This window comes from Canis lupus, chromosome 24 (genome assembly GCF_003254725.2).
Source record: "Canis lupus dingo isolate Sandy chromosome 24, ASM325472v2, whole genome shotgun sequence".
Taxonomy (NCBI): Eukaryota; Metazoa; Chordata; class Mammalia; order Carnivora; family Canidae; genus Canis; species Canis lupus.
Genome location: NC_064266.1, coordinates 30338504 through 30353265, shown reverse-complemented (window position 1 = coordinate 30353265; position 14762 = coordinate 30338504). Strand labels below are relative to the sequence as shown.

At 48.0% G+C, this 14762-nt stretch overlaps 1 protein-coding gene across 13 annotated transcripts in view; it reads left to right on the top strand.

Moving 5' to 3' along the window:
- The window catches only part of PTPRT (protein tyrosine phosphatase receptor type T), a 1044320-nt gene that overhangs the window by 728065 nt on the left and 301493 nt on the right, over nucleotides 1-14762 (top strand). For all 13 annotated transcript variants that reach the window (XM_035705859.2, XM_049100205.1, XM_049100203.1 and 10 more), the window contains exons 10-11: nucleotides 10500-10701; nucleotides 12181-12283. In XM_035705859.2, the coding sequence (XP_035561752.2) occupies nucleotides 10500-10701; nucleotides 12181-12283 (305 nt within the window). The remainder of the gene's footprint in view (nucleotides 1-10499; nucleotides 10702-12180; nucleotides 12284-14762) is intronic.

The following is a 14762-nucleotide window of genomic DNA, read 5'->3' as shown; positions in this document are numbered from 1 at the left end:
GAAGCTTGAGCTTTCAGCCCCCTGCTGCCCCAGAATATGTTATTATGTGATCAGTGAAGTTCTCCTAAGAAAGCCCTCTGGAATCTACCTCCTGCCTCTGCCTTCTGAAGGGGAGGCAGGAAGCTCCAGGTCAGAAGGAGAGACCATCTGGGGTGCTCAGGAAGTGCCATCTGGAGGCAGGCCCTCCATCGTTCCCCGCTCTCCAAATTCACTTCCACCCCAATCCTCCTGAACTTTGGCTTCTGTATCCTCAACTCTCTAACCTGGAGCTTCCCATGTACCTCCAAATTCCAGGCATGTCCTCTCACTCCAGCTAATCCTGCAGCAAACAGGTTCCCACAGCAGTGTCTCCAGTGTCCCAGCCCCTGGAAACAAGACTGGCCCCACTTCATGAGGACAGCAGAGCCCCGAGGCTAAGCAGGTGGAGTCAAGATTCACACCACCTGGGTTGCAGGCCTGCTCTGCTCCTCAGGAGCAGTGAGAAGCCTGGAAAGCTACTTAGTCTTTGTATGTCTCAGTTTCCTCATCTCTAAAAATGGGAATAATAATGGCACTAGTCTTCTAAACACATGATGATTAAGTGAGTAATGTGTGGAAAGTGCTTAGCATGGCTCCTGGCAAACGTCAAATGGCAATACAAGTAAACTCATAATTGTTATTATTATTGTAATACATTTCTACAAGGAGGTGGGAAGTGGAGGCTGGAGCCTCTGGCTTCCAACCTGTGGTTCCATGATTCCAGATTAGCTGATCAATGTGACAAGCATTTTGGGCAAAAATACCCCCCAAAGGATATGCCTGTCTCAGAGCATCTTACTGGGAGGCTCCTGATGTCCATATTTCTCATTACTGGAATTGCTAACTTTGATCATTTGGTTAGGAAGGTGGCATGCATTTATTGGACATCTACTATGTTTCTTTTTTGGGATACAAAAGTGAATACAATGTTACCCATCCTCCCAAGAAACTCTCCCGTCTGAGGGACTAATGCTGTCCTCATTACTCTTGCTGTCTAACAAACCATGCCAGAATTCAGTGGCAGAGAGCAACAACTTTACTGTGCTCACAGATTCCAGGGGTCAGGAAATCGAAAGGGCCTGGCAGAGATGGCTTGCCTCAGCCCCATGGTGTCTAGGGACTTAACCAAGAAGACTCAAATGTCTAATCACTAAGAGTGACTGGACAGAGAAGTGGGGGGCATCTGGAGGCTTGCTCACTTCCCAAACTGGTGCCCAGGTAGCAATGACTCCCAGCCTGGAGTGAGAGGGGTTTGCAACCAGATGAGTCCCAGCCCCTGGAAACAAGACTGGCCCCACTTTGTGAGGACAGCAGAGCCCCAAGGCTCTGACCTCTTCATGTGACCTCTTCATGTGCCCCATGCTTCCTCATAGCATGGCAGCTTCTGGCACAGCAGCTTGCACGTTGTAGACTTGAGTGTCCCCCTGTGGACAGATCAGAAGCTGCACTGCCTTGTGACCCAGTCTCAGAAGTCACACAGCATCATTTCCTCCATGTTCTGTCTGTCAAAAGCAATCACAGTCCTTCTAGACTCAAGGAAGGGGACATAAGCTCCACCTTTGGTGGGATGAGTGTCAAAAGTTTGTGGCCATTTGTAAAAACCACCAAAAAAAAAAGGAAAAGCACTGAAGGATCTTTCTACTTATACAGTTTTGGAAACTCAGCCCCAAGAGGACCAGAGCTTCACCAACTCGGGCCTTATTGATTATTAAATACATGATTTAATTTAGTGTCAACCATATACCAGACAGGTGTGGACCTAGCTGCCAGGGATGTTTGCCAAGTCCCTCCATAGGGTGGCAGGCCCAGATGGACCCACTACAAAGCCTTGTGATCTGACTGTTGCAGGTAGCCATCGCCATTCCCCGCTCTGGCAACTGGTCACATAGGGGACACGTGGAGAGGGTCAAGGGTGAGGTGCAGGGCAGGGTGGAAAATGCTGGACTTTGGCATCAGAATGACTGCAGTTTAAACCTGGCTGTACCACATTCTGAGTTACATTTTCATCCTTAATCCTCATTTATTCAGTAAACCTCATTGACTCCTGCTCTGCGCCAAGCTGGGTGCTGGCAATTACAGCAGTAAACAAATAGAATCCAGGCCTTGCCCTCAGTGAAGGATTTCCCCTGGCTGTCTCTGCCAGAAAGCCCATGGGCAGCACTGCAAAGTTCCAGGGAGCAGGGTCAAGGGATTATGCGACTTCTCTCAAGTCTCCGTGCCCAAAGCCAACTGGAGAGGAATTGGTCACGCAATTTAGCAACTTAACCAGGTTAAACTCAGCAGAACAGAAATCAGCTGAGTGTGAAGTTGGAAGGCAAGCAGCTTACATTTAGAAACCCAGGAAATATTGCAATGCAGACTACAAGCAATAGGGAATATCACTAGACAGACTCATTAAGCAAGAAGGTTTCTGTGAAAATAACAAAATCATAGCACCCAGGGCACCCCAGCATGAGATTAAAAGCTGAAAGGAGGTTCAGGCTTCATATTATTAAGCTGCATTATGACAGTTTAGGAAGAAAGAATTTAGAGCCATCAGAGCTGGTGGTGGCTCTGTTTTGGGAATCTGCGTGCGTCTTTGAAATTCAGAGCAGTTTGACAGAGTGAAACTGTCAGAATGTCCCTCTCATATGGGGAAACCAGGGGAGGGGAGGGGAAGACACTGAGAGTGGCCCCAGGGGTAAGGACTAGAGGGCTGTGGTGCTTTGGAGGGGGAGGGGTGAGGGAGAGACAAGTGTTGACAGGAACACACTCACCTGAAGTGTGTCCAGGAGCTGAAGGCCAAGGCGGTGATTTAGGGAAGGAGGGGAGGTGCCAAGGTAAGTACTCAATCAATGTTGGTTCTTGTTATTACCACCTACTGGCCAGCTTTGCAGCTGGGGTTGCTGGGTGGTGCATATCAATGACCCTGGCCCAACTGGATTCCGAGCTTGCTTCCTCCTGGTGTTTGATCCCGGAGTCACCAGGAAGCCAGGCCGAGTCAGCGAAGGGGATATTGATTGGAAATCAGTAAAAAGCCATGTTGGGCAAACAAGCCAGCTTCCCTTCCGCAACACCTCTTTGATCTGTGGTAACTGAGGGTGTGTACGCAAGACCAGAACAACTCCCTGCAGGGCGGTGGCAGGCCTGCCATGCCCAGCCACTGCGGGCATCATCGTCCCCTGCGCTGGCAGCTCTGGGGAAGGAGCGCAGCCCACGCGAGGCGCTGCAGGGCAAACCAAAGTCCCATCTGGGCCTCTGACCCCGGGAACCAGAGAAGCCCGGCAGGCCCTGGCAAACGTTAGCAGAACGCCTTGGCAGGTAGAGGTCACAAAATATATCCTAGGCACTCAGCTCGGAAAGTGGTTGTCCCGGGTTTCAGCGCGGGTTCTGCAAAGACTGAAATCCAGGGGCTTCCTTCCCCCCACTCTTCCCTTTCCTGAATGTCAGCGGCATCTGAAGGCCCAGGCTAGCGGACATTCACAGATCTTCCCGTCTGTGTCCAGCCTGAGCAGTCTCATCCGCCTTCAGGCCTGGCACCAAGTGTTGGCTCCTTACTCCCATATGTCTGGGGATCTCATCCTTCACCAGCCAGGACTCAAGAGCTCTCGGATTCACTCTCTTCTCCACCCCCTCAGCTTCCAGTCTAAACTGGGCCTTCTGACAGGACATCCTGTCATCGGGATGAGAGCCAGACCCTTCAAAAGGACCCTGTTCCCCCAGTCAGTTCAGTCCTCCTTCCGCTTGCCAGAAAATGCTCCTCTTCAGATTCAGCATGCATGAGAATCACCTGGAGGACCTGTTCAAACAGATTTCTGGGCCCCAGACCTGGATCCAGGATAGGTAGGTCCCAGGAGGTCTGGGATAGGCCCAGGAATCTGTACCCCTAACAAGCTCCTAGGTGATCCTGATGCCATCTTGGCTACGGACCACAATTTCAGTAGCACTGTTCTTAGATTAGGGTATGACCCTGCATTTCTTTTTTTTTTTTTTTTTTAAGATTTTATTTATTTATTCATGAGAGGGAGAGAGGCAGAGACACAGGCAGAGGAAAAAGCAGGCTCCACGCAGGAAGCCCAATATGGGACTCAATCCAGGGTCTCCAGGATCAGGCCCTGGGCTGAAGGTGGCGCTAAACCACTGAGCCACCCAGGCTGCCCTGACCCTACATTTCTTTTGGTAGCCTCCCCTCTCCTTTAATGGCTCTCTCTTACCCTCAAGATAAAATCTAAACACTCGAGTATTCACATAAAGCCTTCCATGACCAACCTCAAAGCAGGGCTGTCACGTTCTGTTGTATAGTTTGTGCACCGCACAAAGACACACCACTAAGAGGTTCAAATCCACTCAGCACTAGACTATATTTGTCAGGAGGACTGTGGCTGGACATTAAGAAGGGTCTTTTTCTTGTCACAGAGGTAACCTCAGCTCACTGATGTACCAGGGGCTGGGATGGAGGGTACCTGCATCCGCCTGGAGAGGTGCCTCTTTCTAGTTTCCATAGGCCAATAGTCATCCTGCCCAGGAGCATCTCTGCAGCCTCCGCTCCCCCTTCCCCCTTGTCTCCCAGCCCTCTCTCACCTCCTTCACACTCTCAGGGAAAGACTTCCTGGCCCCCAAAGCCTCCTCTATTACGTGCTCCTGAGAACCAGCCTCTCTTCCTTCAGAGCAGGTAGTAGTCCTAATGGCCTTTGCCACTCACTCCTGTGAGCGTGTCTATCCCCCTGACCAGACTATATGCTTCTGAAGGCTCCCCGGTGCTTAGCACAGGGCCAGGGCAAGAGCTCCGTGAATACTTGTCATGGATTCTCCTCCGCAGCCACAAAGACCTCACGGGTACCAAAACCCAGCATGCCACTTTTTGTTGTTGTTGCACCAACATTTTATTTTGAAATAATTCTAAACTTACAGAGAAGTCGCAAAAATAGTACAGAGTTCTGTACCCTTCACACAGCTTCCCTGAATATTAACGTCTCACGTCGCCACGGTGTATTTATCCAAACTAAGAATTCAGGTCAGTGCCTTACTACTGACCAGACCTCAGACATTTTTCTCACATTTCCTGAGTTTTTCCACAGGTATCCTTTTCTCCCTTCTTGGTTCCTGTGGAGCATTTGGATGTCCTGTCTCCTCCTCCTCTGCTCTGTGACAGTGTCTCGGTCTTGCCTTTTCTTTATGACCTTGATGTTTTTTAAGAGTGCTGATCGGCATGGAGTCTGCGTTGGTCTGATGTGTATTTTTTAATAAGGTTTTATTTATTTACTTGAGAGAGAGAAGAACAGTGAGGGAGCACATGAGCAGGGAGAGGGGCAGAGGGAGAGGGAGAAGCAGACTCCTGCCGAACCAGGAACCTGACTTGGGTCTCCATCCCGGGACCCTGAGATCAGGACCTGAGTTGAAGGCAGATGCTTAGCCAACTGAGCCACCCAGGTGCCCCTGATGTTGTTGTTTTTGTTGTTGTTGTTGTTGTTGTTGTTTTTAATTGGTGGGCTGAAATTCTGGGGAAAAGACCAGAGGGTAGATACCCCTCTCATCACATCATACGAGGGGCCCTTGAGCTCAATATGACTGATCATTAGCAGTGTTGACCTTGATCACTTGGTTATGTGGTGTCACCCAGGTCCCTCCACTTTAAGTTACCATATTCCCCCTTCCACAGTAGGTCTATTTAAAGTGAGGCACAAAGTCCAGCCCACACTCAAGGAGAGAGGAATTAGGCTCTTCACCCCTGGTGGGGAGGGGTGCCAAAGAATTTGTGTTCTGCTGGTGAAGCCACAAGCAGTAGCTAGTAACTTTGGGGGGAGACAAAGCTGTGCAGACATTTCATTCATCCTCAGTGCAGTCCACCGACCTCATCATTCACCCAGAAGTCCTGCCTGCAGCCTTTAGCACTGTGGTGCTCCCATGGTGAGTCCCCTTCCTTCCAGCCTGCCCTCTGAGGACACCTTTCCTTGGCACAGGCCACATTTTGAAATTCTTCTGCTTAATCCCCTTCATGGTGAAGGGTCCCACTCTACCACTGTCAGCCCTGGCTACCCAATCAAATCTCCTAGAGAAACTAAAAACTGTACCCAGGCCAAGCTCTTTGCATCCAGAGCATTTGATGCAGTGGGTTCGGAGTAGGGTGCAGGCATTGATACTCTTTACAAGGTCTTCATGGGCTTTCTGTGCTACGGAGTCTGGGCTAGAGTCTGGAGGACGATGGCCCCAGCCCAACACTCCAGCAGCTTCTTGCAGGAGGCTGTCTGACTCTTTTCTGGCAGAACCGGTCACTCCCATATCTGTGTCATCAAGGACCTGATTTCCTGCAATATCCATCAATGCTTCTGTTTGTCCCCAAAGTCAGGCACTGGGTTAGAAACACCAGGAGCAGCAGTACATGTGTCAGTCATAATCATTTTCCTGCTGTTGTTATAGTTCTCTGCTCTCTAGGAAAAACAAGGGCCCCGTGGCCAGGAAGTCACTGGCATGTGCGTTTCAGCCATCTGTGCATCCGCGCTGTTCAGGAGGAACGTGCTTGCATTTGATTTTTTAATTTTCAGGAAACCAAAGAGACAACAGAAATGCCTTGAATAGGTCTCTTCTTGTGTGTTTACCTCGGAGGTCACCGAGAGGGCAAAGGCCATGCCTGTAAACACTTTTACAGTGGGCCCAAAGGAGGAGAAAACATTTTAACCATTTGTTTTGAGTTAAAGAGAAAATAAAATTAACAATTTTTAAAATGAACTAACCATGTTGGTGGTCTTCTAAGGCTCTACTGGGTTGAGACCTCCAGAGTATGGGCTGGAAGCCATTTGGAGAAAGTCAGGAGTACATGGGATGCAGTGTCCTCTTAATCCCCTTCACCTGTCTCACCCATCCCACACCCGCCTCTCCTCTGGTAACCATCCACTTGTTAAAGTGTCATTTTAAGTGAGATCTAAAGATGAGGAGTCAATTAATTAGGTGAAAGGAAGGCCTGGGAAGGGAAAAACATGTTGCCTAGTTGGTGCAAAGGCCCTGTGACCCATAGCTCTTTTTAGACAGACACTGAAACAGAGCCTTGGAATGAATATAAGAGGAAGGTCACAGGAGACCAGCTCATACAGACAGCTGAAAAACCACAGAGTAAGAGTGTGCTCTTAATCCCAAAAGCAATGGGAAACCACTGCTTTTTTTATTCTAAGGGGTGGTGTGACTTGATTCTCCTTATGAAGTGCTCACTCTGGCTTCTGGCTGGGAATCTCACTGACGATGATCAAAAGAGACCCGGGTTGACAGGCAGCACAGCACCTTTCCCCCACTAACTCTTTATTTTATGTTTGCTATTCTAACAAATCTTGCTCTTCCTCCACTTCCACAGATTCACATTGCATTATGCATTTTATGGCCACAGCTCCATCCCATTCCATTTTTCTCACCTTCTGGCTTTCCCTCCCCAACCCAGTCCCCCACCAACTTCGTAAAACTTGCAAGTTAAATTTTTCAAAGACTGTTTCTGACAAAGCAGTGGGAATTAGATTTGGTGAAGCCCTTCATAAAAAATTGAAGACACGCTATATTAACATACATTGATTTATTCATAGTGTTTCATTACAAGTAAGTGAGGATCCTGTAATACCAGGAAAGGTTAGGAGAGCAGGGGAGCACGGTATATTATATTGACAGCTCGGTGGAAATTGAGTCGCTTTTGAATTGAATTTGGAGCGCAGAAAAGGAATTGGCTAGTAAATAAGGCATGAGTTTTACCTCCTAGTGTCTGTATATCAGTGTGGTTGCCACCAGCCCAGGCAGGGGGGCAGGGGTGGAATTTCAAAAGGATGCACAAGCACCTGGTGGGCTGGGGTTGGCTGCCACCCAGCAGAGCTCTCTGGATGTCTCGGCTCTTGTGCCACTGGGAAACTGGAATCCAGCTGCACTCCGGGGGCTCAGCAATCCCGTTTGCCACCACCCCTCTGGTCACACTGGGCTCAAGCCTCCCAAGCCTGTTCATACCCCCGGCCTTTGCCCAGGCAGTTCCCTCTGCCTGGAACCTAGAATGCTCTCACGTCTGCTCTCTGTTATCCTCAGATGTCAGCTCACATCTGAGATACTTCCATGAGCACACTGTCTTTGTGTATTTGATTCAAATACAAGCAGGTTACTGAGAAGAGGGAGAGGGGAAGGGAAAGAAGGTGTCTGGTGCAGGATGTGTTTTCCAGCCAGCTACCTTTGGAGGTGAACAGGAGTGAAATCCCTCCAGGAAGTCCCCTGGGATGCTTGGGGGGGTGGGGGGGCGGGGAGCATCACATGGGAGGAGCCCAGGGAATGTAGGCATCCTCTATCATCAGTACAGTGGCTGGAGGTGCTAATTACCCCCAGTTTCCTGCGAGCGCTCTCCCCTGGGAACAGCCCCCCACGCACACGTGTCCACACACATACCCAGACAGGTGTTTGCAATGCTTCCCTATGAGAAGCGTGGAGGAGGCCAAGGTGACCAGAGGGAAGGCTAGGGACAGGTTCACCAAGGATCCACAGCACAGGCGCCCCTGCCTAGGCTCTGCTTGCAAAGTGCCCAAATCCTTCAGCCAATGTGTTTCTCCGCCAGGGCTTGCTCTGCTCCAGGTAGTCTGGCCTCTCTCCTCAGCATGTGACATCAATTGCTATACCGCTCCTGCTTGACAGAGGAGAAAGAAGTTACCTCGTTCTCTAAAACCTCTGGTGCCCTTGCCAGAAATAGCCAACTGCTTATTTTTTATGTAGAGCTGGTGTGTTCCTGATTCTGCCTGGGTTTGGTCATCCTGTCAAGTAGGAGATGTTCTTGATGGAAGACAAGATGATGTAAGGTGCCTGTGTGGTTGCCTTATTTTGTTCTAAAATGGAAGGTACCTGAGCACAGGGCCAAGCCTTTATTCATCTGGGCTGTACGCGGTGCAGGTCCCAGAATACAGGGCGACACGGGAACCATTTGTGAAGGAGCAAAGAAGTGAAGGAGTAAGTGGATGAATGCATTCTTCAGTTAATGACATGTTGTCTCCAGGCCCAGCAGCTCCTCACGGAATAAGGAGCACAGCTTTTAGAACCAGCAGACCTGGATTTACTCATCGGAGCTACCGCTCTGTCGGTGGGAGAATGCTGCATAACCGTAAGAATGCTAGATCTAGAGCTACACTTGACAGCCTGCATGAATCTCACAAACATAATGCGGAGTGAAAGAAGCCAGACACTCAAGAGTATCTCCTGTATGGTTCCATGCATATAAGGTACAAAACCAGACAAAATGAGTCCATGCTATTGGAAGTCAAGATAGAGGTTATCCTTGCTGGCAGGTGCCGGGGTTCGATCGGAACATTCTCTCTCTTGTCTGTGTGCTGGGTTATATGCCTGTGTCCAGTGAGTAAAACTTCATTGAACTGTAGAGTCTTCTGTATGTATGTATGTTATACTCTAATAGAACATTTTTAGTAGAACTAACTAGATGAAACAAACACACAGTCCTGTGTTTGTCACTTTAACAACTATAGGATTTAGGAATATGGCACTCAAAATGTGATCTATGGGGGCTGGTGCTGGGATGCCAACTGTTTTGTTACTTTCACAGCAGAGCAAGTGCAGAAATTGAGAGGGAACACTTAGAAAACACTCATCGTACCTTGACACTGCTGCAACACTCAAGTGTGTGACGAGGGGATGGGTCTCGTTGCACAGCGCGGGCCAGTTTGGCTACTACCAGACTCGTGGTGAATCACATGTGATGTGGTCTGCAGATTATTATGGTTTAGCAGTGGACTGAGAAACACAAAACTGGGCCTTCACCATAGAGGGTCTGGAGAGTGCTGATTTAATGTAAGTTACTTCCAGTTGAGCCTCAGTTTCTCCAACATTAAAATGAGAATAAATATCCTAATGTCCCAAGGTTTGGGGAAGAGGAACAAAGTAATGAATGAGAAAGCACCAGAGGGTGCCACGTGGAGTAAGGGACATGGGACCTGCCTTTTTAACTAACCTTCCCAACCATTCTTACAGGACGCCGCATGGAAACACTGCTTTACCGCCGTGCGGTCCAGTGTGGCAGATACTGGCCACATGAGGCTACTGAGCTTTTGAAATGTGGCCAGTCCAATGGAGATGAGCCATAAGGACAAACTACATACTAGATTTCTAAGATTTAAGATGAATAAACAATATAAAATACTGCATTACATTTTTATGTTTATTATAGGTTGAAATGATAATACTCTGCATATATTGGGGTCAATGAAATATTAAAATGAATTTTACTTTCTTTTTTACTTCCTTTTCTTGTGAGCATTAGGAGATTGAAACACATGTGTGTATCTCACATTCTGTTTCTGTTAGGCAGCCGTGCTCCTGTGTATCTGCAGTGGAGTATTGGGGGCTGGGATAATCTGTAAGGTGGACTGTCACAGCAGAACTTGCTTTTCAAGCCCTGGTGCCTTCCTCTCCTGATGGGCCCCTGGACGAGCTCCACCTAGCTCCCTGAGGGAGGTGTTCATTTGTCTGTTTGCTGGCTTGTTATACAGATCAACTATAAGGCTGTTGGCTCACTGGACCCGAGTGCCGACCTCTCCAGCCAGCGGGGGAAAGTGTTCAAGCTCCGGAATGAAACCCACCACCTCTTTGTGGGTCTGTACCCGGGAACGACCTACTCATTCACCATCAAGGCCAGCACAGCAAAGGGCTTCGGGCCCCCCGTCACCACTAGGATCGCCACCAAGATTTCAGGTATCTCTCATCATAAAAAGGGGAAAGGAAGAAACACATTCTGGGTCCCCCCCCCACGGATTCCTAATTTTCCTGAGAGCAAAAAAAAGGGCAGAGCCTGCTGTCACCTCGTGGTATTGGAGCAATTAGGACAATGCAGTCCTTAGCGTGTTAGCATTGTAGTCCTGTGAAGAAACCGAATCCATGAACTTCCTAAAATGTAAAAACCATACTAATTAGACTAGACCAGTGGGAACGCTAAGTGATTCACCAAATAATTTACCACACAATTGCATTAAATAGTACATTTTTTTTCTCATACAAATTGGTTTATAAAAATGTGATTTCTTCTTTTCAGGAATATTTCTTTTGGCAGTCCAGGGCACAGCACAGGTTCTCATGAAATGTCTGAGAAGGAAAGAAGGAAGGAAGGAAGGAAGGAAGAAGGAAGGAAGGAAGGAAGGAAGGAAGGAAGGAAGGAAGGAAGGAAGGAAGGAAGGAAGGAAGGAAGGACGGCCTAGTACAAAGCCATGGAGGGGAAGGACGGACTAGTACAAAGCCATGGAGGCCTGAGATTTCACCTGCCATCCCCGGCAGGGCCCCTCCACCACTAGGCAACATCAACACAGAATTATCTCAGATCCCATTTTACAATTTACATTTTTTTGAGAATACCTATGCAATTCTGGCCTGCATACATACATATTTTATATAAATACCCACAGTGATTTGTGCAGCTTAATGTTTTCACTTATCTTTATACCATAAGCGTTTTCCATGTTGGTACATTGCTTTCATGATAATGTTCCGTCAAGTGGATGGACGTAATTTAAGTAAACATTCCCCTGTGGTTGGATATATTTGGTGCTTCCATGTTTTTATAACATAACGCTTCAATAAACATGTTGCAGAATAAAGTTTAATTCCTTGGTTCGGATTATGACTTTAGGATTAAATTCCAGAAATTGAAATAGTGAATTATAAGAGATGTGAGTTTTAATAGCTCTAAATACAAGTGGCTAGATCGCCTTCCCAAGGGATTAGATTTCATCTACTCCTTTCAGTTGGGGATGAGAGGAGGGAGGGTCTTATGAAAAAAAAAAAAGAGAGAGGAAAGATAAGAGGAACTAGTTCATCACCACTGTAATTTGCATTTCAAATGTGTTTAACAAGGTCGACTCTGCTTTCCCTCTTTGTTAAGTACTTAGACTTCCTGAATTTATCTGTTTATTTGATGTGGAACTTTTTGACTCCTGAGGGTTGCTGGCCACCTCATTGCTGTCTTTTCCCATACTCTTGTCTGGAAGGGACCCACGGGCAGGTTGGAAGGAGAGGATGCTCTGCTGAAAGCCTGGGATGCCTTGTGACTCTCACCCAACCCTTTCCCACATGTCCTCCTTCTGGTCATCCTGGGTATCTTTTGGGATGGCAGCAAGGGAAGGTGGTGAGCTGGGTTTGGGATCTGTGCTGAATGCCCTTCTTTCTCTGCTGTCTGTCCAGCTCCATCGATGCCAGAATATGACACAGACACCCCCCTGAATGAAACGGACACGACCATCACGGTGATGCTGAAACCTGCTCAGTCACGAGGAGCCCCTGTCAGGTGAGGAGGGTGCTTCTCTTGGACTTCGGGGCTTTCCTTCTCTGCACCATGCAGTGCTCATGAGCAAGACTGGCCAGAAGTGAGCTTCTGGAAGACAAGGGTCAGCAGACCCAAACTCATTTCAGGGGTGGCAGTGACAACTGAGCCAAGAGCCTCTCCCCCAACAATGAGGAGTTAGGACTGGTTCAGAGGGAATATGCTAATGGGCATGTGAGGAGTGCTGGAAGAGAACTTTCTGGAATACACCTATAATTAGTTTGTTTAGTGGGGTTGGAGGCCTGGAAACAGGATCTCCTGGCAAGATCACCCTTCCATGTCTGACTGCCATTAACAGAGAGATGAACAGACTCACTGAATTCTACAAACAGCCCTACTCAGAGATAATGGGAGTGGGGCAGGACCTCTGGGCTGGTCCAGTTTAAGGCCTTAGAGTGCTAGAGAGCCTTAGGAGGACTTGCAGAGTCACACTGGTGACTACCACAAGAGGCTATTGGAGTTCTGGAACATGTTTACAGCCCAGGCAGTAAAAGCAGCTCAGTAGCTAAACTGACCCAGTACAAGTCCATGGGGTCATGGCTGCCAAGAAGGGGGCATCACTTCTAAACAATTACACTAGGCACCACGGCTGCAGCTTTCAGATTGGCTCAGTTCAGGGGCGCCTGGGGGGCTCGGTTGATTGAGCATCTGATGCTTGATCTCAGCTGATGTCTTGATCCCAAGGTCATGAGCTCAAGCCCCACTCTGGGCTCCAGGAGGAGCCCACTTAAAAATTTGGCTCAGCTCAGTTCAACAAGCGTGCATTGAGTATGTTATAGGCCAGGTATCGGTGGTTCGCAAGGGATCAAAATGATTCATGTATTCATTCATTCCTTCAACAAATGTTTATTGGGCACTCACTTAGGGCCAGGCACTGTTTAGCAGCTTGGGAGACAGTAGTAGTAAACTAGCTGTGAATAAGTCGTCTTCTAAGCAAAGAACATCAAACTTGAGTTGGGAAGCAAGAAATGTGGAAACATAATCACAATACGGTGCATGCTTATGGAGATACACATAGGCCGTTATGAGAGCTGAGGGAAGACGTTCCCAGCTGACCTTCTCAGGTGACACCCAGCTATATCTTAAATTTTATATAAGATTTTGCCAAAGTATTAAGAGGGGGTCCAGCATGACCAAGACATGAAGGAGAGAGTTCATCCAAGACACTGGATTTTGCTTTAGCATAAACGTCAAGGCAGGAGTGGTGGGGTGACAATGGGGGCCATATTTGAGAAGTTCCAGCTTGTTTGCAGGGCCATGGGGAGCCACTGTGGAGCCATATGCAATGTCACTTCTATGATACTGGAGACTAGAAGACCAGCCAGATGGAGGCTATGGATATGGTCTAGTTATTGGTTTTCCAACCTGGGGTCCAGCTCTACCTAGAAACTGTAGGAGACAGGATCAACTGCAAACAATTTGGAAGTTGCCATGTATTCTAAAGATTTCAAACAGTGTTCTACTCTGAGTCAGGCCTTGCAGCAGGTTTGTGTAGTGTTTGTGGAGCATCTGACGAAAAGGTGCTCCTTTGCCTTACATTCACAAAGGTTATTCCAGAACAGTCTTCCAGAGCAGATAGATGGTGGCATCTATCACATGACTGACTGCTTTTCTTCCTGTTACTCTCATGCAACATTGTCCTTTGCTTATTTCTGATACACGGATTTCATTCTCTGTATATATACTGTAAGTGATTATCCTCGTTTTCACGTGGATGAAATCAAGTTAGGATGCCGAGGCTCAGAAATGCCCCAGAGCACGCAGAAGTTAAGTAGGAAAGCTGAACTTAAGTGCAGGTCTTCTGGGTGCCAAATCATGTGCTTCATTTAGGCCACAATGCCTCTCTCCCTTTCTCAGCTTTTAACCTCTCATACAGCAGCATTGGTCACTATTTTAAAATCTTAGATAGCTTCTCAGATGATAAAAGTCTAGCCCAGAAAAAAGGAACATCTTTCTCACCATTGCACAGGCCAGATCTGACCGAAGGCCTGTGACCTTTATATTGGAGACCCACATGTCCCCTTTCATTACCACAGGCCTGCAGATCAGCATGGGGACCTCATCAGCTGGCCTCCACTGTGAGGCTCCCGGCAGGTGCAGATTCAGTCTGGCTTGCTGCTGACTGCTGGCTGCTGTGTGGGGTGATAGAGGATGTGACTTTGGTGATAGCAGACCTGGATTCAGATCCTGCTATAACACTGACTTTGGGCAAGATACTTAATCTACCTGGCCCTCAGTTTTCCTGTCTAGAAAGCACAGATGGTAACTGTTTCACAGAGGTGGAATAAAATATGGAAGTGCCCAAAGCGAGCCAGACCTTCAAGAGTTAGTTCCTTCCTTAGCTTTGCTTCTTCTCCGTGGCACTTAGGAGGTTCTCTTCAAAACAAGTTTTTGAAAATCTACCCTCACTATAGGGTCATGGTGTTGCTCACGGTGTCAAATT